The 24243-nt window shown below is 43.0% G+C and overlaps 1 protein-coding gene across 1 annotated transcript in view; it reads right to left on the bottom strand.

Annotated features, from left to right (window-relative positions):
• Positions 1-9292: 9292 nt before the first annotated feature.
• The window catches only part of DPP6 (dipeptidyl peptidase like 6), a 395169-nt gene continuing 380218 nt past the window's right edge, over positions 9293-24243 (bottom strand). Inside the window, exons 17-26 of the mRNA XM_041487906.1 lie at positions 22914-22961; positions 19672-19770; positions 17339-17408; positions 14781-14975; positions 13762-13816; positions 12787-12892; positions 11911-11969; positions 10583-10655; positions 10410-10483; positions 9293-9439 (exon numbers count right to left, since the gene is read on the bottom strand). Of these exons, the coding sequence (XP_041343840.1) occupies positions 9293-9439; positions 10410-10483; positions 10583-10655; positions 11911-11969; positions 12787-12892; positions 13762-13816; positions 14781-14975; positions 17339-17408; positions 19672-19770; positions 22914-22961 (926 nt within the window). The remainder of the gene's footprint in view (positions 9440-10409; positions 10484-10582; positions 10656-11910; positions 11970-12786; positions 12893-13761; positions 13817-14780; positions 14976-17338; positions 17409-19671; positions 19771-22913; positions 22962-24243) is intronic.

The following is a 24243-nucleotide window of genomic DNA, read 5'->3' as shown; positions in this document are numbered from 1 at the left end:
CCCTGCTGTGCTGCCCTTCCCCTCACTGCAGGAAAAGGTCCTGCTGTACTCCAGCAAACCCTTTAATAGAAATACTGAATTCAAAGGGTTTTTTTTTTTTTTCTGTAGTTGTTGTTGTTTTGAAAAAGTCTTGGGACCAGGAAGTTGTCTGTTAAAAAAAAAAAAAAGAAAAGAAATTTGGACTTTGGGGTCCTGGGTGGCTTTTTAACAGCTCTGGCTATGTTGAAACATCAGAAGTTTGTTCTGGTCCCATTAAAGATGAGAGAAACAACCTCTTTAAAAAACTTTGGACATATAGGAAAGCAGCTTCCCACTTCTGGAACAAAGGGGTGGACAAACTGTGTCAGCAGGTCTCCAGTACCTGGACATGAGATTAAATTTGAGTTTATTTTAGAAGCCAGGCTTCATATCCTCAAATGGGATTTGCTGCAATCTAGTCACACTTGCATTTTGGCTTTGTCCTGCTTGCTTAACTGAAGGTATTGCAGGCATTGGCCAGGCTATCTAATATCAAATCCAGATAATATTCTTTGTGTTGTTTCATGAGGTATGTGGGGACCCCAAACCCATGGATGCATCCAGGCTCTGTGCTGCTCTGTGCTGGGCTGAGCCCCTGATGGCTGCTGGCCCCCGGGACTGCCCTTTTCCCTTTTCTTTGCAGGAGGAAGGAACAGGAAAGAAATAAAAATTAAACCAACATTTTATTTCTTCTTTTCAGAGGAGAAATGTATAGGCCCAGGAGACACAACCAGCAACTTCCACATGGTCCAGCCTGGAAACCTGGCTTTAAACAGAGGGGGTTTGATGTACGAACCCCAGAGGAGGGGGGCAAGGACAGGGTTGATGTGTGTGGGAGCTGATGCCACTGTCCCATCTGGTCACTGTAACCCTGACACAGCCACTGGTCTTGTCTCTGGCACTCAAATACCATTGGGAGAGGGAGATATCTTCAGGAGGAAACGCCAAGGGTGGCTTCAGGTGGGGGTTCCTTGGTGGAGACATGACTTGGTCTGCTGGAATTGACCACTCAAGTCTGGGTCTGTCTGCACGGAGGGTTCTGTCCTGCAAGAAGGGTAAATTTGGCAGTGCAAGCTTTGGGATTGTTGATTTAATGACCATTTGGGCAGCCCCTGGGAGGGAGATGCTGAGGCAGACAGGTCTCTGAAGGCTCTCAGGGACCACACACAACCCCTCTGAGTGCCTGCATCCCTTCCTGTGTGGGGCTCAAGGCTTTAGGCTATTTTTGAGGGAAAGGCAATTTTGTCCTCTTATTGTTGGTGCTCCCAGCACTCCCTGTACCAACTGCCTCAGGGGCCTGGGTGGCAACTGCTCTGCTGAGGCTCCCAAGCAATAGATACCTTCTGTAATTGCACCTTCGGAGCAGCCCACTGGCTCCTGCCATGAGCTCTTGAATAATTGAAGCAATATTTGCAGGGTTTGCACTGAAGTACTAACAGCTGTGGTATGTTTTGATATTTATGAAGCCAAATAAATTATGGATTAGTCAGTGCAGTGAGCCCAGCATGATGCTTATTACTTCTGGAGTGCCGGAGCTGATGGAGTGCTATTCATCCCCTTTTACTTCCATTGTGTGGCTGAGTATGACTGGTGTCTATTACTGGACTTAATAGAGCTTGCTTGCAGGTTTAAGTTCCAGTCCCTGAGAGCTGATGGGGTGTTTTAATTTGTTCTTCACTCTACAGGCTTTAGAAAGGCCATATCTCAGGGTCACAGGCCATCGCGTCGGCTCACAGATGTGGAGGTGATGGTTTCTGTGGTAATGGGGATGGGTGCTGGCAGAATTAGCAGCAATTCTTGGCACTAAACTGGAAATTATACAAAATCCAATCTTCTTGGCAAGCTGGTCTGTGGGTAAATATTGTGTGTCTTCTCTAGGATGCCTTGTTCGTTGCACAAACTTTTCTCCATAACTGAGCCAGCGCTTGTGAGATTAAACTCTTCATTCCATTTTCCATTATCTGAGAATGTATTTTTTTTTATGGATGAAAAAATTTTCACTTCACAAATGTTCAGAATATATTTCAAATTTCTCCTATTAGTGGGAGCTGCCCGCTGGGAAGGGATTAGGAGGGAGCAAGTAACCCTTTGGAGCAGCAGATGGCATCCTACCCCTCCAAAGCTTCCCAGCACTGGAAATGTGATAAATACATAACAGCAAGTGCCTGTGTCCTGCTCAGAGCTGCACTCAACAACCTGCTAGTAAACGGAGGGGATAGGAATTACCATTCCTTTACAAATCAAATATTTTGTCTGTGTGCTGTCCCTGTTTCCTGGGATGAGCAGAGACACCTGGAGCTGGCCTGCTCATCCCGGTCTGCCTGGAGTGTGCAGCCCACAGAGTGTGCCCTCAGCAAGTGGGCAGAGGGAGCTGGCTGGATAAATTTGGGTTGGAATGGGTGTTGGAACTAGGTGATCTTTAAGGTCCCTTACAACCTGTCCTGGTTTAGGGCAAATTTGGGAGGAAACTTCCAAAGGGAAGTTTCTTCCCTCTAGAAAGCAGATTCAGGTGGCCCTTCCCCCAGGTGGTTCAGGAAAAATTTTCCTTGGAGAAAACTGGAAAAAACCTGTTTATTTAACAAGCAAAGTATTTACAAGCATAAAAAAAAGAATGATATTAAACAATAAAACCTCTCGCTGTTCTGGAGAGATGGCAAATTCAGAAAGTCCTTGTCGTGGGGGGTAGCTCAGCTCGCTCAGTCTGTCAGTCCCTCCTGAGCTGGAAATGCCACATCCTGGGCCCCAGTGGGCTGCAGGTGTGGGCTCCTGGTGTTTTATTGGGTTTTCAGTCCAGAAAAGGGCTGAATAGTTCCAAGAAAAAGAAAAACCACAGTCCAGTGAACTTCTCTGCCTCTGCTAGCTAAAAATAAACCAACTGAAAAGGAAAGGAGAGCTCTTCCCCTCACATCTGTGCTACAGACAACAGTCCAGGAGCAGGATGTGGGGGAGCAAGTGCAGTTTCTAAAACAAACTCCGTGCTTCTTCTCCCCCTTTGCTCTTGGAACCAGTCTTAAAGGAGCAGAACTTAATATCCAGCATAAACAGGACAGACTATTAGGGCTACAAGCATCATAAAGTCACCCTAGGACACAATTCAAACCATGATTCTATTGTTGTATGAAATTGTTTCATAAAGTGCCTATTAGTCTGAATGAAAAGTTATAAAGTTTAGATTGGCTGTCTCAGCTGATGCCTTGTGAAGGCTGACCTAGAACAGAGGCTGGACAGAGCTAAAGAATAAAGCAGGGATTTATTGCAAGGCCTCCATGGATCCACCTTGGGCAGCACAAGTGCTCGGCCAGGGCTGCACCCAAGATGAACCAAAATGGTCACAAAATGGACAACCTGTCACTTTTATAAGTTCTCTCACTTTTATAAGTTCTGCTCCATTTGCAGCTTGGAGTTAATTGTCCAATTACAGCTTAAGGTTATGAAATCCCATCCTTGTTTTTCTCTCTTCATTCTGCCATTGTTTATGCTCTTGGGCCTGAGATTTGGATCATTTGTCCTTGGTTCCCAGCTAGAGAAGGAATTGTTTTTCGTCTCCCTACTCTGTGCAGAGAGCTCACCATTCCATAATATGAAGCTCAGACCTACACACTAAAGCAGCACAGAATCTGAAAAATATAAAAACTAAAACCTGAGGCATCAAGCTGCAGAGATGCTCCATGTAGACATCTGCATTTTACTACACCCCTCCACTAAACTGGCTGTCCTTAAAAAACTGTGGCACTGTAACTTTTTCCTAAAAACATCTTTCTACAGGAGTTCCCAGAAGAGGTAACCCAGGGCTGCTGCAGATAGGGGAGGTCTTTGCATCCCATGAAGTGGGGATTAATTCCTCTTCTTTACTTTCTTTCCTGAAGATGCTGAGTGAGAGCTTGAAAGATATTTTCTCTTTTAAATCCTGATGTAGGTAAAGACTGTAGTTTTCCAACTGTTATTGGTTGAGGCAGAGTTACTGATACTTTAAAGGAAGTTTGGGCTGAGTTTGTGGCTGCTGTTGCTGTGTTGCAGATAAATTGTTTACAGCCTGTCTCTAGAGACAAGTGAAAAAAGTTTCTCCTATCTCAATTTCCTTGTAAATGATATAATTATCAAAATCATCACAGCAAAAACAAAAGTCTACTGGATCATAGAGACATGAGGTTTGAATTTAATGTTTCTGGGGCTTCTACTTTCAAAAAATGCCTCTTCAAGAAGAACTGCAGCCCACTGTGCAGAGACGATAAGGATTAAAAATGATTCCAATCCAAATGATTTCTGGCTTTTTTTTTCACTCAGAGCTGGGACACTGTTTGCTCCTGTCCCTCACAACACCTTCATCACCATCATCTGACAAAAACCTTATCACCAGCTCTGGTACTGATAGTCCTGCAGCAGTGATTTCTGCTGCTGTCGTGGCTCCAGCCCCTCTCTGTCTGTCAGCACACCTGCAGACGTGTGCTTGCTGCTTACATCCCAGTGCTAATTTCCTCAGTGACCATTAACTTCCACCAGCACAAGGTGCAGGATAAAATTGCAGGCACGGCTGGTGGCTTTTGGGTGAGAATGTGCCCGTATCTGTTACCCCCCAGCAACTCTCAGCATCATCATGGGTGTGTGTGTTCTTGCTCCTGGCAGCTCTGGGGGTGCTGGCTCTGATGAGCAGTGCCAAGGAAGAGCTGGGAGACAGATCTCAGCTGTCTTCAGCTCACATTGAGTTCTAGACTCCTACAGATTTCCCACAGAGGCTTGATAGCTAGGAAATTTATGTTTAATGTGTTAGTCTTGCTTTTCTCATCTCCTTTTTGGCACCGGCCTTAGAGCACAGACTGAAAATGTCTGGAGAGTCTCTCTGTTTCTCATGGGCATGACCCAAACCGTGTCAGAGGAGGGGCTGTGTCTCAGGATGGGCTATCCCACCTCTGGGCTTATTTCCCCTTTGCTCTGCAACTTTTTAATAGGTGACAAACTTTCGGCATCACGTGCCAGCCTCCCGTGGTGGCCACGTTTCCCCATGTGTGCCATGGCTCCCGTGGTGGCAGCATTGCTCTGATGACAAAGGAGCTGAGTACAGGCAAAACAACCTCCTCAGTTCCCTGCTTTCTGCACATTCAAATGGGAATTACAGGGAACAAAAGTCAGCCAGGAGCTGGCACAGCCAGAACCTGAGCTTTTGACTCTCTGCATCTTTTCCTGTGGTGTTTCAGAGCAGAGGATTTTCCTTCATGCTTTGCTCTGGGTAAAGGACTGAGCCTCACTTTGAGTGCTCCCAAACAAGGTGGTAGGGAGCAGGTGCTCAGGATTTCCTGCAGGCAGGTTCCAAATACTCACTGGAAATTGCATGTCAGTTCAAGTTACTGGAACTGCTCAGCACAAACTGCAGTTCAGGACATTGACAACAGCTGTTACCGCTGCAAGGATTCCTTTCCCAGCAAGGATGAGAGCATTTGTATCAGCTCAGAGAGTTGTTTCTTGCTTTAAAATGACCCAGAAGATAGATTTAAAGTGAAGGATGAAAAAAAAAAAAAAAAAACAAACCAAAACAGCCTGGAGGGAACCTTGCTATTCCACAGGAATATTGGAGCATGGTTTACTTTTGTGCCTTCCTGGGGCCTTGTTCCATCTGTATTTGCTTTTTACTTTTCTTTGCTCAGTCATGGAAATGGACATCTTGATTAAAGCTGTTCTTCCAGTGAGGAGGCAGAATGTAGCATCATTTAATCTGAGACTTTTCATGAATGTCTCAAAGCAAAAAGCAAAAAAAAGAAAAAAAATTCATCATGCATTAGCTATTAGAATAAAGAGTTTATTTTGGTTATGCCTTATTGAGGGGGCTCAGCAATCTGGTTTTATATTTGTCTCTTCCTAGTTTCCAAAGGGCTGCTGCGTTTGCTTTCTGTAACCATGCTGAATGGGGAGAAGTTGGAAAGATGAAGTGGGAAGAGGAGGCAGATCTTAGCATGCTCTAAGCTCCACTCTGAGCCTCCAGCTGGGAGCTTTACTTTAGAGAGCAGAATAAAAATAAGCAAACATTGGGCCCAGTAAGACAACAAGATTAAGGAGTTGGCAACTGAGATCTTGAGCTTTTTCTGTTATCTTTTCCATTTCTGCCATTTACTCTTCATTTGCCTGTGGAAAGCAGGTAAGACGTCCAGAGGGGAATGAGCACCACGAGGAGCCAGCATTCACTCAGGTCAAGGAAGAAAGTTGTCCTCAGCCCAGCCCTCAGGCAGGCAGGTCTGGCAGCTCTGTGCCAGCCCCAGGAATGGCTGCAGGGCAGATGCGCCCTGAGACCCAACAAGCAAAGTTAAAACATCCAGAGCCTGGACACTGCCAACCTGAGTGAGGTTTGGGACAACATGGGCATGACAGCAAATGCAGGAGCACGTCCCAGGTACCAGCACTGGCCTTGTACCTTTGGTCTCCCCCACTAAATGTCATTTTTCCCCATTGCAAACAGCAGGCTCTACTGGTCTTCCCATGGCAACATCCCACATACCCTTTCTTGCTCAATTTTTTTCCTTCCCACCCTTCAGAGAAGCAGTGTTTATTTGGCTTGAGCTTGTAAGCAGAGTTTGGATAGGTTTATAAACTCTATGCCTGAACCCACAGAAAATGTCAAACGTGTCTGGCTGCCTGGCTTTGTTAATTAGCTACCAGCAATGCTTCATTTTTCCCTCTGTGGTTTCCTTCTGAATTAGTAGGGCACTGCTCATTAGCTCTCTTCCTCTTTGGGATGCCACAGTTGAACATTATGGCATCCAGATATACCAGGGAGCTGAGAGTATAAGCTTCATTTGTTTGGACAATAAAAAAAATAATAGTTGCATTTAGATAATTGAACAAAATAACAGCAAAGCTATTTTGTACTGTTGCAATCTGTCCTTCCCTGTCCCAGTGCTCCATTTTCTTGTTTCCTGATCTGCTGGAAAAAAAGACTGGAGTAAGTGTCCTCAATAATTTCTTGGTTTTGCTTTGAAATATTAATTTTCTCTTCTTCTAAATCTGGTTTGGTCTAGAGGGTGTCAGCTGATGGGACAACACCCTGGCACTGATGATGTGCAGCAAATCAGCACATGCCAGTTTGGGCTCAATTCAACCAGAAATAGCACTTCCAGAAACACAATGCTTATTTAGTAATTTAACACAAAATAACAGCAGTAGCAACCAGGGTGGTAAAATAATGTTTTATTCCATGAATGAACAAACACTACCATGCCACATCCTAAAGTTCTTTCTACAAAAAGATTGTGGACAGAGCAGATTTTTACGTTTCTCAGTTCAAGTTCATTTCAGGCTCTCGAGCCTGTTCAGCGTAGCAAAATCTGGACACGCAGCATTCTCATGGTCTATTTGGCATTTTGCCAGATAAAGCAGATTTACACCGTAGTTCTTGTTCACACAATGTCGATGCACTGTAAATTAAAGGAGATAATCCCAACCAAACTAGGTAATTCCTGTGGTTTATCAGTATATTTTTTCATGATGGTCAAAGTACAACCAACATTCAAAGCTTAAAATAAAGGTAAGAAAAAAGACACACTAAAGAACACAATGGAAACATCATCATTGCTGTCAGGATGTGAGTTTACCCACAGTACTATGTAAAAAGTAGGAACCGGCATTGACATTCAAGCTGTTAAAACAAGAAAAGAAATTACATTAATTGTTATATTTCCAAGCTAGTGCTTCTAAGGAGTCCTGATCAGCAAAGAAGTGTTACCGCATGCATGTCGAACACAAGACTAATATTGGAGTGGGGATCTGACAAAGAGCTGACTTACATTCCTTTATATACAACAAAATGAAATATACAGTATTAATACTGGCTGTACATTTGGTCAGAATATTTTACAAGGAGCGACACTGTCAAAATTCTTATGACACAGTATGTGGAAGTGGATGGAGGCTGGATTCCTTTCTGAAAGCTGAATGTTTCCACAAGAAGTTTTAAAAGTTGCTTTCCACTGCTCAAATGAACAGTTAGACCTTTAAAAATAAAAAAGCCTCCTTTTGTTTTTTTTTTTTTTTTCCTTTTATGGTTGGTCAAAACCAGTGTGAACAGAAGAGACAATTAAATGTGTTTGGAATATGCTAATCATTGACCTGGAATAAAACTAAGCCACAGACAGCATGTGCAATAAATCTCTGCACATTGTCTCTGTTTAAATGGCTTTATAAGATGATGGGTGAAGTCTCTGGTACAAATTCCTGTACCATACCTCACCTAGCTATTCCCTAGCAGGTTACCAACCATTTGTTCCAACTGTAAGAAAGAATAATCATGACTGTCGCATATTTTTCTACATTGCAATAAAAAATATCTCAATGTAAGCTGATTTAGCTTATTTATGTGCATATTTTTCAAGGCTGCCAAAGAAAATATTCAATCTTGCTGGCAGGAGCTATTTTGGGAACTCAAGAGTGAGTTTTTCTCTGCTTTATTCCAATAGATCTTTTAATATCTGGGTAGCTCAAGTCCCACTGCCTCATTAGACCCCTGAGGTCTAAATTGAGTTGGTTAATTTGTTTTATGTTTTTTCCCCATCCAGAACAAGCTGAGAAGCTAATAAAGTAAGCATGAGACCCAATGAACAACAGAAGTAAAAGCCATACAGAATTAACAAATAATTGCAGGGAGGTAAAGATCGGTGTAGCTGTAGTGATATTTTGCACAACTGGGTTTGTGTATCCTGTAGCAACGACAAACCTCCTGGAGAAGGAAAAGAGCAGGCAAGTGTATGAATCTGTATCCTTCAAAATAATTGTGCTATAATCTTCTCCGTGTATTAGAGTAGATTTTTTTGTTCTGACACAGCGTGATGCTAACTATAGCAACCTTAATGTGGATGATGGATTTCACTGCTACTGCTTGACTGCAAAGAGACATCAAATCTTCCAGTCCTCAAAGCGGTTTCTTGGGGTGTTCCTTCAAGTTCAATGTGTTACCATTTTCACTCTAGAAGTAATTTCGTGGCAAACGAAAAAAAAAAAAAAGAAGAAAAAAAAAGGAAGAAAAAAAGAAAAAAACCGAACTAAAGAAAAAGAAGATGTTGGTTGTGATGGATTTATTTCAGACAGCAGTTTCTGCTGAGTTCACCATGCTTAATGTTCTTCCATTTAGGAAGGAGTTGCTGTCAAGTAAAGCAGAGGAGCTGCTTTCAGTTTGTTTTTTTTTTTTTTTTTTTTTTTTTTAAATACATGCTAACAACATCTCTTTCTTCAGGAAAATGATCCAGTTGCATATTGTCAGAGAGATTTGCCTTGTGCTTGGCACGGACAAGTAGGGTTAATCATCCTCCTCCTCCTCTTTCAGTGGGGCCAGTGGGAGTTTGTCTGGAACCTGGAAACACTCCACAAAGAAGTTGACAATGGACTGGTACAAGTGCTGCTCAAATGCTGCATTGCTGAAGTAATGGCTTTGATCAGGGTAAATCTGCAAAGAAACAGGTAAATACACACCTTTTAGAGCTGGAAGTCTCAGGACTGACCACCCACACCTGCAGCTTGAGCTGCAAACCCACTGCATCTCCTCAGCATTGTAGAGCTTCCCATGGATGCTCATGAGCCCAGGGTAATTTGGGCACCACAGTGCTCTGAGTTCAGACCTGCATCTTCCTTCACAAGGAACTTTTTTTGAGGTGGAGGGTTTTCCATTTAATTCTGTTCTGAACAGGTTCAGTCTACACTTTCCTTGTGAAAACCAAAAAACACTCAGTTTTGGAGAGAAATGGCATTAGGTTATACTGACTAAAATGAGGGCTCTAAAGCAAAAATGTCATTAAGTTCAAAAATTAATAAGTATTGCTGGAGAAGTATTTAAATTGAAAAAAAAAAAAAGTGAAGCGAGAAATTAAATAGTTTAAACCCGACTTTTCATTTAAATGGAGCAGGTAACTTGAAGAAATGCAAAAGGATCATAATGGGTTGTCCAGGCAGGGATGCTGGGGTGGGTTGATTTTGAAAGACTTAATGGCTTAGACATGGAGCATTCAGCAAAACAGAGATATGATTTGGTGGAAAGTGGAGCTGTGCCATTCCCAGTGGGATGTCAGATTTAGGTGACATATATCTGTAACTTTTCTGGTTGATTTAATTTAAAACCCTGTTTCCTTGAAATTCATTTGGATTTTGGTTCCCAAAGAAAGTTAACATGCATGAATTCCTTAGGGAAATGTCTCTCACAAGCTAATTTACTGTAATTCAATAATTGTTCTACAAGTGTCCAGACCAAAACACTGATGTCACATAAGCATGGGACTAGTAGAAACATGTTATATGTTGGTGCTACTTTTACTGCCAGGCTGAGTTTGCAAATGGTTTTTCAAACCTTGCTTCATAACAGCAACTTGAGTTCAAAAAGGGAAATAACTGTTCAAATAGAAAAAAAGAAACATATACTGTACCTGCAAGCTGTAATTAGCCTTTGCCCTAATTAGGTGTGTGATAAGGTCTGTAGTATGCTGAAAATGGATTTTTTCTGTAAAAACAGATTGTAATCATTAAAGAGACAAATTTAATTAACAAAAATCAAAGCTATCACAAACATATAATGAGCTCAAATGATGGGCTAACTTACCATCAGCAGTAGCATGAATGATCAAAAATGTCTGGTCCTTTAGTAATGAGACTCTGTGTGATAATTTGCTGATCTGTGAAGGTAAAGGTTGAAATAAGATTTAAAAACTTGTTAGAAATTAGCAATTTATATGGAGGCAATAGAAGTGCTTATTTCCATTTAATGTTTTATCCCCAGGATAACAAGCATATTCTACTGGCTACTTATATAAATCTAGAGATAAAATAGACCCCCACCCTGTGCTGGCAGGGCAGTGTCAGCAGCAGGAACATGTCAGAGACCCTCCCCTGTTCTGATAATGTTCAATAAAAGCCTGAACTGTAGAATACATGGAAAATATCAAAGGGAATAAAAAACTGATGAAAAGTGTGCCCAGGTGCCTATGCCTAATAACACTTCATGGATCTGGAGGGTCTTTGGTGTATTTTGAAAGCCAACCTCAATAAGTTCTGGCAGCTTGGGGTATGATCTGACATGAAACTCAAGCGTCCACTGTTGAGAACACCTTTGTCCTCAGCTGTCTTTCAGATGCACAAGGGAATATAAATACAATTTCTAAAAGAACAAAAAGCATCTGCACTAATGTAGAGATTGTGAGTGCAAAATTTGAGAGACAATGAGCTCAGAGTTTAGGTAGCCAGGATAAATCTTCCCTTGTGAGGGAAGTGGTGGTATTTGCTTTCTCTGTGAGAACAGTGCCAGACCTTTGCTACCTTCATGTCTTCTAGCTGGAGACACGGCTTAGAAGCTGAACTAGATTCTCTCTATAACTAATTTTGTTTGTGTGACTATTCTTTATCAGGTTTTGTCTCCAAGTAATTTCAGCACAGGATCCAACTGATCTCATGATGTGTATTAAGCAGTGTCTTTATTAACTGGTGCTGTATTTTCTTTTCCATGTCCTGCTCAGTTCTGGAGCAGAGTTCTGCCTATCTGAAATATCACAAAGTTTGAGAAAGTCAAGCTGAGTTTCACTTGAATTTGTTTACCTCTGAGAGAATCAAAGTGGCAAGACCATTGGCAAGAACTTTCCAGGAGGTCATGACAGTGTGTCCCCTTGGGCACATTTGAGTCACTCAGCTCCTTCAATCTCTAAAACTGTATTTACCCAATTTATAGAGGCAGACACAAGGGCTAATCAATAAAAACTTTATCCATGATTACTATTAAGACAAGAAAAGCAGTAAACAGGCTGAAGGACACCTTCAGAGCTCCACTAGTGAGTCCCTCTTGCATAACCTTGCTTCCTCCTCAAAGGAGAGCACATGGAGGGAGGGTTCAGACCCAGTTCACATTTTATCAGGGAAATGCAGTGTCCATGCAGTTACCTCGTATGCTCTGTTATCAACCCCGTGCAAGCCCAAGTATCTTTCAGAAAAGGCTGAAGCTTGAAGAGAAAAAAAGAAAATATCACTTTCAGTCATGAATACACTGGTGCTTCTGAGTCAAATATGGCAAATGCTAAAAACCATATTTCCTAACATGGCCTCAATTATAGAGGATGCATTTCTAAAAGTTTTTGAAAATGCACTAAGGATATGTGTGATACCACAGTCTGTCATTGTCACCATGTACTTCTGGTCTCTAAATAAGTCACAGAAAAACCTTTTTTTTTTCTTTGTTAATGCAACTGAGGTTGTTTCCCTTTCTCCCTTCACACAGGCCTTCTCCATCAGCAGCAAGTTTCCTTTGACCTCAGGGATAAGTGCACAGCTCCTGAAGTCTGGCTGAACACCACTGACTTCCCTGGCAGCCCCCAGATTTTCACTGGCACTAAGTGCAAAGGGAACTGCTATCCTTGAGAGAAAGGACCACCATGGGCAGGGCAGTGCTGCGGTCAGAGGCAGGATGGGCCAGGCAGACTGGACCTCAGCTTGCATGGATGGGTGCTTCAGGCAGGAAGGAAGCATGTTCAGGGCAGGGGGGGGTGGTTGGTGGCAAAGGCTGAAGGGGTTTGAAGACAATTCTCCTTTACTTAAAAGGAGTAATAAAGTGATTTGATTGCTCTGACTACCATGGCTGGTCCCACTTGTGCCAGCTAAATGTTAGTTTAGGGGAAAAAGGGTTAATGGCTCCTCCTAAAAAGACACAGAATATAAAATAAGCAAGATCTTGGAAAAGAAAAATGGCAAGTGGGAAAGGATAGGGAAGAAACATCACTTGTGGTCAGCAGGAGGGTCTGTGGGCTGAGGAATGGGATTTACCATATAGTCTGAAGTCTGTCACTGGGGAAAGAGCAGCTCCACAGGCGAACACCTGGTTGTCTTCACCAGCTGGAAGCATGTAAGTGCTGAGGTAACCACCATAATCCTGGAACAGAAACAGGACAGGGGCATCAGTGACCCTGCTGGGAGGCACTGCTGTTTTTAGGTACAGAAACAGGGCAGCTGAGACCTTGCAGCAAATGCTTGGCCACTACAGAACCTTTAACACCTTGCACTGGAGAAACACAAACCAAGGACATCTTCCTGGTGATGTGGCTGGCACCCTCCTGAGGCAGGAGGGTTGTGTGCCCAAGAGCTGGCCTTTTCCATCTCACTTTATGGCTGTAGCTCTAACCAGATCTGTTACCTCTCCAAAATGTTTACTTTCTCTTACAGACTTTCTCTACTTAAAATGAGCATCACAATTTCAGCTTCTGCTGCCAGCCTGTTAACAATTCCCTGCAGAGATGCTGCTCTACCTGCAGCTCTCACCACCCACTCCAAGCCCTTGCCTCCCAAGTAAATAATTTCTGCTCACAGTCCCACTCTCATCTCAAGCTGTGTGTACTTTACAGGGGCTGTTTTCCAGCCAGGCACACACAGCAAATCAGCCTCAGAAATCCACAGGGTTGTTGTACACATGAGTTAGATGTACCCACATTCCCACAGGCTTTAGGAGACAAGGTGAAAATGAAAGTTTGCAATGGGGGAAAAAAAATGAACTATCTGATGAGGTTTTCTGAGCAACAGTCACTTTTTGCACTTGGAAGTCAATTTAAAAGGAGTCGTTGATGAGTACATTGGTGAAATGAAAGCCTCCACCTTTAACATCACTGAGTAAGGTGCAGTCTATCCCAAAACCAAATAATAATAAAAAAATCACCACAGATACATTCAATAAGTCAGGGTTTAACTCAGCTGTTTAGTCATATCAGCCAGCTGGGACAGCACGGAGGAGCAATGGCAAAACATTACCTTGCCAAACACACCGACTCTCGTTTTATCAATGAAATGCTCCTGCAGCATTGTCCTGGAACATGAGAGAGGAAAAGCAGTGGGTTAAAAATATTTTTCCCTTCAAGAGCAAAACCAGTGTGATTTTAATCAGCTTTAAATTAAACTAGCCCCAGAAAAAAATCATAGAATAGTTTGAGTTGAAGGGGACCTTAAAGCTCATCCAGTTCTAACTTCTCTGCCCTGGGCTGGGACACCTTCGACTATCCCAGGTCACTTCAAGCCCCATCCAAGCTGGCCTTGGACAGGGATGGGCCATCCACAGCTTCTCTGGGCAGCCTGTGCCAGTCCTCACACCCTCTCAGTTAAGAATTTCTTCCCAATATCTAATCTAAACCTCCCCCTTTTTAGTTTAAAGCCCTTTCCCCTTGACGCAGACAATCTAAATCACGCCAAGCTGCTTTCACATGGATCTCTCTGATTTAATCTTCCAACCTCATGTATTGGATTTGACCAAGCAGTGGCAACAAATAACTTGCGCTACTTCTGGAGGCCATAATAAGCTATTGCACAGCTATTGCAATACTCTGATAGCGGTTTTAACATGATTATGTGCAGAATAAATCTAACAATATGACAGGACTTGACATTTAGGGTTTTGCCCTGGTTATTCTGTTTAAAAAGTTTAAGGATTTAAAGATGGATTTTTTCCAACTACCAAGCAAGCAGAAGATTAATGTAGGAACAGATATCCAAGCTTACTTGTTTGTAGCTGTATGACTGTACAGAGCTAAAAATAAATAGGCTTTGAACATGTGATACAGATAAGTGTGCTCTAATTTAGCTCTGTTTCAGGCTTGTTTTTCTCCCTCTGCTCTGGTTGACATGAGCTCCCTCTCACGTGCAGTTGTGATTGTAGAACATCGTCCCTCCCTCCCACCTCCCTGCTCTACCCTACACACCATTAAAGCAACAAGAACTAATGAGCCTTGGGTTAATTATCATAAAGAATTAATTCCTTCAATAACAGTGCCATTCACCGGACAGCTTCCAGCTGATCCTTCTCTTCCAGAAGGCCCAGCCTCCTCTTGACCTCGTGCAGTAGCTTGGCGCCCTGGAAGCCGCTGCCGCGGCCGTCGAACTTGAGCACGATGGCGTTGTGGGAGCTGACCATGACGCTCTCCCACGTCACCTCGAACCTCTCCGTGACGATCTGGCTGCCAGGGGTGCCATCTCTGGAACAGAAACGGGCATCAAGGAAAGGCAACGGCACCAAACGCCCTCCCCAGGGCTGCGGGATTGCCGTGGGATGGGCACTCACAGCCCCGTTGGGCAGGGTAAGGGAACACAGGTTTCTGCAAGGACGGTGTGCAGGAGGATGTTTGTGTGGGGTGGGTTTTGAGGCTGGGTGGAAGCTGTGGGTTGGATCTGCCTCCCTCTGTGCACAGCAGCCTCTGTGCTGAGATTCAGAGGTTGAGATGACCCTGAGGTAGCAGAAAGTCTTTTTTCTCCCAGCCCCTCAACCAAAGAAGAAGTCGAGATTCATTGGTTCTCCTTTTTAAGGTTGTTTATTTTTCCTTATCTATAACATTCTTTCCCTGACCTGTTGAGATCTGTCTAGCAGGTTGGGTTGCAGCACACTGTCCTCCCTTGGGGTGGTGTTAACATTTTATACTAAGAACTATGTGTACTTTATTTACAATAATTTTCCAATACTTATCACCTATGTTAGACTGTCTGTCTCTACTCTCAACCAATCCAAAAGTGCCACCATCACAGCAGAAGATGGAGGACAAGAAAAGGAGAAGAAAGGACAGGACATGCCCAGATTCCTCCATCTTGCCTCTTGAACCCCCATTCTAAAACCCCAAAATTCTACTTTTTCACCCTGTGACAAATTAACTATCATTCTACTCAAACTCTTGTGGCTTGTAAATCTTCACACAAAGCTGGTAATTTCCCCCATGGGCTAAAATCAAAGGCACAGGTGTTTTTGACTCCATGCCAATGTCTCTGATCCCCATGCCAGTGTCTCAAATCATCCAGGGCAGACAGAGGAATGTCCTGGGTTCCGACACCTCTAAGCTGAACCACACCTGCAAGCACGTCTCTAACTGGTCAGGATTGCTCCTGTGAGTAACCAGGTATCAGTTGAGTTTTCCTTTTATTATGCCTGGTCTAATGTCTGTTTTCTTCATTCCTCAAAGCTCTTTTTAAATTTCTGCTGAAGTGGTTCTGTCATTACTGCTTCACACAACTACAGAGGGAAAGGACTCCTCTGAAGTTATAAAAAACAGCTTAATAATGCCCAGTTTGGCTCAAAATTGAGAAGGGGAAAGGAGTGGGCAAGACCTCCTCTCCACCCTTCTGCTTAGGGTCTGATCCTGTACAGGGGAACTGTATTGAGAGATACAGACCCTACTTCAGCCAGGCAACTCAGAAAAAACAAGGGATTATGATGATGATGATGATGATGACTTCAATTCATAATTTTAGGCTGGGACTACTGTAAATCCACTGGCATTTTTATCCACTTTTTTGTCATTTTTGGGTTTCTCAGATACATCAGGCACTTCACTGCAGGACTTTAATGCACATGTGACTCCAGTCATTTGCATTTATCCAAGTGAGACCCTGGCCCACCCAGCTCCAGGGGCAGCCTAATCAAGTGCTGGGTGCTTGATGAGAGCCAATCTTCCTCGAGCACTTTGGTAATGAAGCGCGTTTTCTCTGCAGTAATTTAACGATTTAACGACACGCTCCCTGCAGTGGCTTTGTCCTTCATGGAGAGTTGTGCAGGGTGGCACGGGCATTCACCAGGCATTCATCCCTCCTGAACGAGGCTTTTCTCTCATGGCGTGTTCCCTGGCAGGCAGCAAGTGATGCACTGGGATGCAGCCAGGGCCAAACAGGTTCTTCCAAGGTCAGTGAATTCCCTCCCGCAGTTTCTTTCCAAATTGCCAAAAAAACCCCACTCAGTAATGTGTGTTATTGTTACTAAATGTTGCATAAAGAAATACCCATCTGCTCTGCCTGCCAGGAGGAAAACCTACCTCCTAATATTATATTTAATATAAATGCTAACTTTGTGGAGATATTCAAAGGTTTCCAGCTCTCTCCTTACTGTCACTTCAGCGAACACCAGCACTTAAAAGGGAATGATTTCTGCATGAGGGCACCTAAAATTTAAGCTGTAGTAAGGCTGACTGAATTCCACTCTAAAATTACCTGTTAATCACAAGGTGGGTGCCCTAAGCACTGGGACAGGAAGCCAAAATACATCTTGTATTCCTCCTTCTCCCATTTCTGCCCCACAAGTGATTGAAGTGTGCATGAAATGCCTTCACAAAATTCCAAATTTATTCTGCAGGATTTCAACAGGGTGCCCTTCTGAGATCTGAAAACCTTGGCTCAGACATGGGAAAGAAGGGATGTACATCTGGCCTTTCCCAGCTGTGAAGTGAGATGGGGCAGGAACCAGTGTGCTGGACTCTGACATTCCTTGCACAAAACATATCTTAAAGGTTTCTGATCATGGCCAAGGTTTGCAAGCTGCCCTGATAATGTGAACAGAAAGAAAGGACAAGAGAGAACTTACACAACCAACAGCAAGGGGTAGTGAGCGGTGTCTGCAAAGGTTGCTGGCTTTAAGATCTGCATTGGCAATCCTAAGCAAAAAGGAACAAATAGCAACATATCTTCAATGTGGAAATGCTGACATGATTCCAATAGATTTTTCTGGTGTTCTGGCCACAGATAAGCAGGAGCAAAATGGCATTTCTTCAGAGGCTGTGGCAAATATCACCTTAGAAACACAGATGTTGCCAAAGAAAAGACCCATATTGTGATAGCTGAGGTGACAAGAAATGTAAATGGGGAGTACAGTGCGAGCTGCTCAGTCATGCATCACTTTTACAGCATTCAATTAACATCTGTCAATAGCTACAATTTTCCTTTTTTGGCAGCTGGATGAGTGACTGGGACAGAAATCAATATTTCAGGGCAGCAGAGAAGGAGGAAAATTGGCAATGAAAATGGTAATTTAAAACCCAATTAAGTATGGTGGCTGGGGGAGAGAAAGAGAATTATTTTGCTATAGTGGTATGAAGACAGAGGGAGAAACAAGTATTTTAATCTCAACTTCCAAAGGCTTAAATTTTGTTGCAAACAGGAGGCAAAGGTGCTGAAGCCCAAGTTATACTGGTACAGAACCAATGTAAAGGAGGGATGTTATCAATAAAGCTTCTTTTAACTGAATGTCATTTTGTGGCTTTGTATCAGCAGCCAAAACTGCCTTCATAAAAATCCTCTCTGCATCAACGACAGCACATTTATTTTTGAAATGTTAACTACAATCTAGATTAGCAAAGGCTCAGCAATTAAATCGGTATTAGGAGCATTTTCAGTAGATTAATACACAGATTAGCAGCACGGTTTAAGTGGTTTGCTTTGCAATCGTTGCCTGACACTCTGCCTAATTAGTTATTCCATCTGAATGCTAATAGCTGCAAATTGGATCAATGGCCCAGGGACAGCCAAAAAGGCCATGGCTTGATTTTAAATATTACAAAGTGCTACGTGCAGTGTTCCCAAGGCTGCTCAGCCCAAAGCTTTGGAAACACAGGGGTGGCACAGCAGAATGGCCAGTTTGTATTTATTACACACAAGTATATTTGTGGTTAAATGAGAAGAATTGCAATGAGGCCTGCATTAAAAAAATTTAGTATCAAGATGAGTTATCCCTAATAAACTGCCAGTCTCACATGAGCTGGCTCATGGGGGAAATACAGGTTCTTTATCCATGCTTTCCTGTCCATAAAACTCGGAAGTGCACGTCTGTTCCTGTTATTTCATGCACTGGTTTATATTCCTTATGCCCATGTGGCACACAGAACATTTTAGGGCCATTGTTATCCTTTCCGAATGGCAACCATCTCTCAGCCTTTGCTTCACATTTTATAACACCTGGAAATGGCTGAAATCAGTAACCTGCCCCCAGCACAGCTTGCTGCTTTCACTTCACTGCCGGTGGCCTGAGAAATGCATTCCTTCTGGCATGGGAAACATTATGGGCCACACTTCGAACCCAGAGTCTTTGGGGTTTTGTTCCAGAGTTGCTACCATAAGTGCAGGCTGGGATTTTTGGTAGCCTTTGTGCATCTCTGAGTACGTGGATTGTCCCCATATGGGGAAGGTATTGCTTACAGCCAGAGGAGTATTTTTAGGTTGTTTCAGGTACAACTACAGAGACAGGCTTACATTTTGGCTGTTTGCCACCAGGCTTTTCTCTCCCTCTTTGGGATTTACATATATATGTGGGGAATGATTATAGAAGTGGTAGAAATAACACACCAGCTGCAGGTGCAAACTGCTCTAAGTCTCTGCTTTCTTTACTTCAGGTGAAATCTCCTTTGTCTTTCCTCATAAAGCTTTTGGTTTTTGTTTTTTTTTTAAACCCTCCCAAACCATGGCTTTTTCAAAGAATCCTGAGTGACTCCAAAGGGCAGTCATGCAAGAGTCATCTTCATTCACTGCAGCTCAGATTGTGCACTGAGAGGGCCACAGCAAGCACACACATTATCCTACTCCAAACCATTTCAAATGACACACACACACTCAGGGCAAAAGCTTCCAACAATGGGGCACCCCACCATGTCATTTCCTAGAGTGGCTTTTTCTTCTCAGAGAAAGTTTTAAGAGGAACAAGAAAATCAAACTCTATCATTTTGCCTTTCTTCATCTGAATTCTCATCAAATTTTGCCTCTGTAATAAACTATGTAGCACATTCCAGGAGAGTGCTTTGCAAACTGTGTGAGTTTATTGAGAGTCAAAGTCATTTTTCCTCCTGCCAGTCTAGTCAGGATGGCTGTTTCATTTCACAGCTACAGCAGTGAAAGAGAAAAATAAGTGAGAAGAAAGGTGCTACTTACTGTAATCATCTATCTTGATTTCCATGTATTCTACCTTAGGCATTTGCCTGTCATTTACAGCCAGCTGCACATTTTCATTTACCTCCAGCTCAAAAATTTCTGAAAGAAGAAGGACAAGATCACAAAATTTTGGCAGTTTGTGAAAATGCATTTTAACATTTTATAGTCACCTTGATATATATAAAACAAGTTTCCTTACAAACAGTTTTTCTTCTAGACCTCACAGATCTAATTTAGATTTAATTCAGTTAAATCTTTGGAACCCCTTCCAAGTTCTGCATTGGGAAAAAGCTAAAGTCCTGAAATCAGGGACATTCAGCTGATTTGCAGGAGGTGGGAAGGTGACCTGCTGTGTTGGGACACTACCACAGGTTCCAGTCAGACATCCACCCAGCATGCCAAGACAGATCTCAAGTGAAGAGGTCCTCAAGGCTGTGTCCAAATTATACATAATAAATAGGAAGGGGAGGAGACTATGAAGGGCTTCAGGCAAAGTTGTACTGCTGTGCAAGATAAAATCCATGGGAAGGAAAGCCATGGGGACAGGAGGGTGGACAAAGTCCATACAAACCTTCAAGGTCAGGTTTTGCAGCAGGTTTTTGCAGGTTTTTGACTTTTGGAGCGTTTCAAAAATTTTTCATTTTGCTTGTGTGTCTGACCCAAGGGCCCTCTGGTTCACAAATAGAGGATTCCTTCCTCCTTCCTGGGATTTTTTATCCCCTCATCCTGGCCATGTGCTCTACCTGCTGAACCTGCTCTAGAAAAAGCAGCCTCCTCCAGCCCCAGAAAGAAAAAAATCCTTCCCAGCTGGCAGGGAAAGGGCCCCTCTTTAGGGGACACCTCAGGTTGTGTGTCTTACATGGTGGGAAATGTCTCCATGTGTGGGCAAAGCTCCTGAGCCCCATGGAGAGGGCTGGGATGAGGGCATCCTGGTATAGGGAGTGCTCATTCCCCTGGCATCAATCTGGGTGTGAACCAGGGGGATCCAGGGCATTATCTCTGCCACTTGAACCCACAGAGGGCATGACATTTCACACCACACTTTGTGCGTGTCACTGACTGTAATTTCCCTTTTGAGACACACTGATAGATTTACGTGTAACCCCAGCTCCTCAGATAACCTTTCTGGTACCTGATCATCCTGCTCTCACTGCCCATCTCTGCTGGGCAGGCAGACAAAACCTTGCCCTTCCCAGTTAATATATTTCAGAGATCTTTCAGCAGTAGTGTATTGGTTCAGTGACTGTTCACCCTGCTTCTGCAAAGCCTGGCTCTTTATCAAAGCCACAGCCCCCACAAAAGTGGCAAAGCAACAGCCTATTACGTTTAGTTAAATATTAAGATTCTCATTTAATTATGGCACACACAAGTAGCTTTATCAGCAGAAAGGGGCTTGCCACGTAGGGGAATTTAGTCAAGCCCTTTTATTTGTTCATATAATTGCATTCACAGAAAGCCAGGAAGACTGTGGAGGAAATAAAAAGATTGGCATATCTCCTAAAGGACTTTCCTTTTTGCTTTAGGACCACAGGGAGCTTCAGTCTGTGGAGTACAAATGGTCATTGCTTAATTAAATGTAAGCATTCTCTAATATTCAGTGCAACTCACTATTATCAGATTATTGCAGAATACAGAGGCAGACTCCCTTTTATAGAGTAATGGGCTCATATTAAATAAGTAAATTCAGTAACATGCAACTGTCAGTTGCCCTTTATTCAAAAGCAAAAGAATGAGGGGGGAAAAAAAGAAAAGAACCAGGGAGAATGGTAATTATATGCAGAAGATCATGAATTTCAGTAGAGGATGTGTTCTGCACACAAGTAGACTGAATTTTCTGTGTAATAGATGCTACCCATATGCATGTGTCAAAGGAAAACTAGTCCTGGTGTGTTTTGTTCTGGTTTTTAAAGCCCTTCATTTACTGTTTCTGTTTTATATTGTCTGCCATTTTATTCACCTAAAAGTATTTTATAAAACTATACAGGAGAATATAAATAACATCACTCATGAGAGCACTATCCCATGCTGGTATAGCCACTCAGAGACTTCCGTGTCTATGGCAAAATTAAGGTGTTTTATTTAAAGTGGGGGAGAAAGAAAGTGACTTTGGAGCTGCAGGTCATGGTGAAGAAACTCTCCTGGCTGAAGAGCCTTGTGGGCATCAGCTGGGCTGCTCTTGGGTTATCCTTGGGGAGGGCACTGCCAGCCTCAGGCTCTGCTGGCAAGAAGGACCTGACACTCCCTGGTGCCAAAAACCTTTCCTGTGACCCTCACTACCTTCAGGGGGAAATGAAGCAGGTCAGCATTTCACAGTAAATCTTTAGTATGAGTGCTTGCTCTCTTTTTTTTTTTTCTTTTGAGACAAGAGCAGTGAGTTGCTGTAAATCCAGATAAGTAAAACTTACACTTGACAGACTGGTATTGACTCTGTATAAAGCAGACAGAATTAGAATAAAGGTGTTGCTTTATACTTGGGTCGCATCAGTGCCTGAAGTCCCTAACTGCAGTTAAGGCTGGGCTAAATTCTTTGTTAAAATGAAAGATGATGTTTTCCCATCAAAATAATGGGAGCAGATAAATCCTGGTTTCATGTGAGACTCAGTGCCCTGTTCTGCCAGAGTGGAACCCCAGATGCTCCGTGGCTTTTTGGACTCTGCATTGCCAGTCTGCTAATGGCTACAGAGAGTGTCAAATATTTTGAGGGAAGAAACCTGTTTTTGGAATAATTCCAGCTTTGCCCTGATGTAGATGCAAATCATTAGCATGACAAAGCTTTACCAAACAATAAGTGCTACAATCTCCATGGACAGATCAGGGAACCAGGCAGAGGCACCACTTGTGGGGCTCCCTCCACTGCATTGTCTCTGATAATTCATATCAGAGTGATTTTATTAAAACCACAGATTAGGCTAAGTATTTCTTATATTTATCTTATCCTATTTCATATATATGGGACGCAAAACAAAATCAGAGGAAGTCTAACAAAAAGAGAGATTTGAATTATGCATTTTTTTTTTGAGAAAGAGGATAACAAATATGCCCCAACCAGTCTTTTCACCCAAACAGCAGCTGTTGTGATGGCAACACAACAGCTCTGCAAGTCCCTCTGCCTTGCAGAAAACTTGCATTTAGGCAGAGTCTGGGGTCCCCAGGAGTGTAAGTTTAGCAAAGAGCAGCTACATCTCACTGTCCTGCCTGGCTGCTTTTCTCTGAAGAGTTGCAAAGCTCAAGCCCATCCTTACTCTGTGCATCTGTTGTGTTGTGAACAGTCACCATCGGGACACGGGGACCTTGAAAAGAGGAAGAAAAGAACTTGGTTAAATTTCTGTCAAAACACACACAGACACACGTGAACCTGGTTTTGAATTCCATGGAGCTGAAGGCTCTTGAGACTCGCTTTTCATGCAAGAGTAATCTAAAAAGCAAATCACATTGGTGTTAGGAAGAGTTTATGACTAGATGACAGTATTGTAGACTCAAAGACATGTGAGGTTTCAAAGCTCTTTCCCAACAGACCACTAAATGCATCTTTCCCTAATTTGTAAACATTATAATTAGCACAAACACAATTAAATCACTTGCCTTTAAAATTATTCTAATGACACCCAAACATCACAGCACAAAGCATTTACATTTTGTGTGCTATGGATAAATATTGCTGTCTTGCATATTATTTTCTCTTAATGAATTAAACACCAGCTTGGCTCTCACACTAAAAGGGGCCATCATATTCTGTCTTAAAATGCAGCATTTGGGTATTGAAATCAGTCAGTGTTATACAAAGAGGATTATCATTACTATGAGTGAACCCACAATTCACTGCCACAGGATGCTGCAGCACTCAGGATGCCACAATTTTAACCACAGGGTGCTGTAGGGTGTTTTTGTCCTTAGCACAGTGATCTGGGTCATCTTCTTGTTCAGAAAGACATCAAGTGGCTGATTGAAAGAAAAATGGGATAGTACATGAGATCTAGCTCATATTATGGTTGTCAGCTTCCTTCTCCCTGTTTTCCAGTTGTCATCTGGTGACTGCTCTTGGAGACAGGACACTGGGCCAAGCTGGGCAGACCCAGGACAGCCACTCACATGTTGCTCCCATACCTGTTTGTAGTTTTTTCCTTGAGCCTGACAGTATTGCTCAGGATGGTGAAAGTGGCCCTGCAGTGATGGAATGGTGAATTCTCCACCTCAGAGACAGTGGATATCTCACTTTCCTTCACTTTCCCCACAATGTAACATGGTACAACAGCAGCAAGTGTGAGCAGCTGGGGGAATCTGTGTGCCCAGCAAAGATCTGTTTGTAGATTGGAATCACCATGGGTCTTAGAGGTGTTGGAAAACACCTCTAAGATGATCAAGTCCAACCATTAACCCAGCACTGCCAAGCCCACCACTAAACCCTGTCCCTCAGTGCCACATTTACTTGTCTTTTAAATAGCTCCAGGAGTGGTGGCTCCATCACTTCCCTGACCACGCTGTTCTGATGCCTGGGAAACCTCTTCCAGAAGCAATTTTTCATAATACCCAATCTAAACCTCCCCTGGTGAAACTTGAGGCCATTTCCTCTTG

The sequence above is a fragment of the Pyrgilauda ruficollis genome, unplaced genomic scaffold, assembly GCF_017590135.1.
Source record: "Pyrgilauda ruficollis isolate IOZ18807 unplaced genomic scaffold, ASM1759013v1 scaffold12, whole genome shotgun sequence".
Classification (NCBI taxonomy): Eukaryota; Metazoa; Chordata; class Aves; order Passeriformes; family Passeridae; genus Pyrgilauda; species Pyrgilauda ruficollis.
The sequence above is the reverse complement of the archived record's forward strand: the minus strand, read 5'-3'. Positions and strand labels throughout refer to the sequence as shown.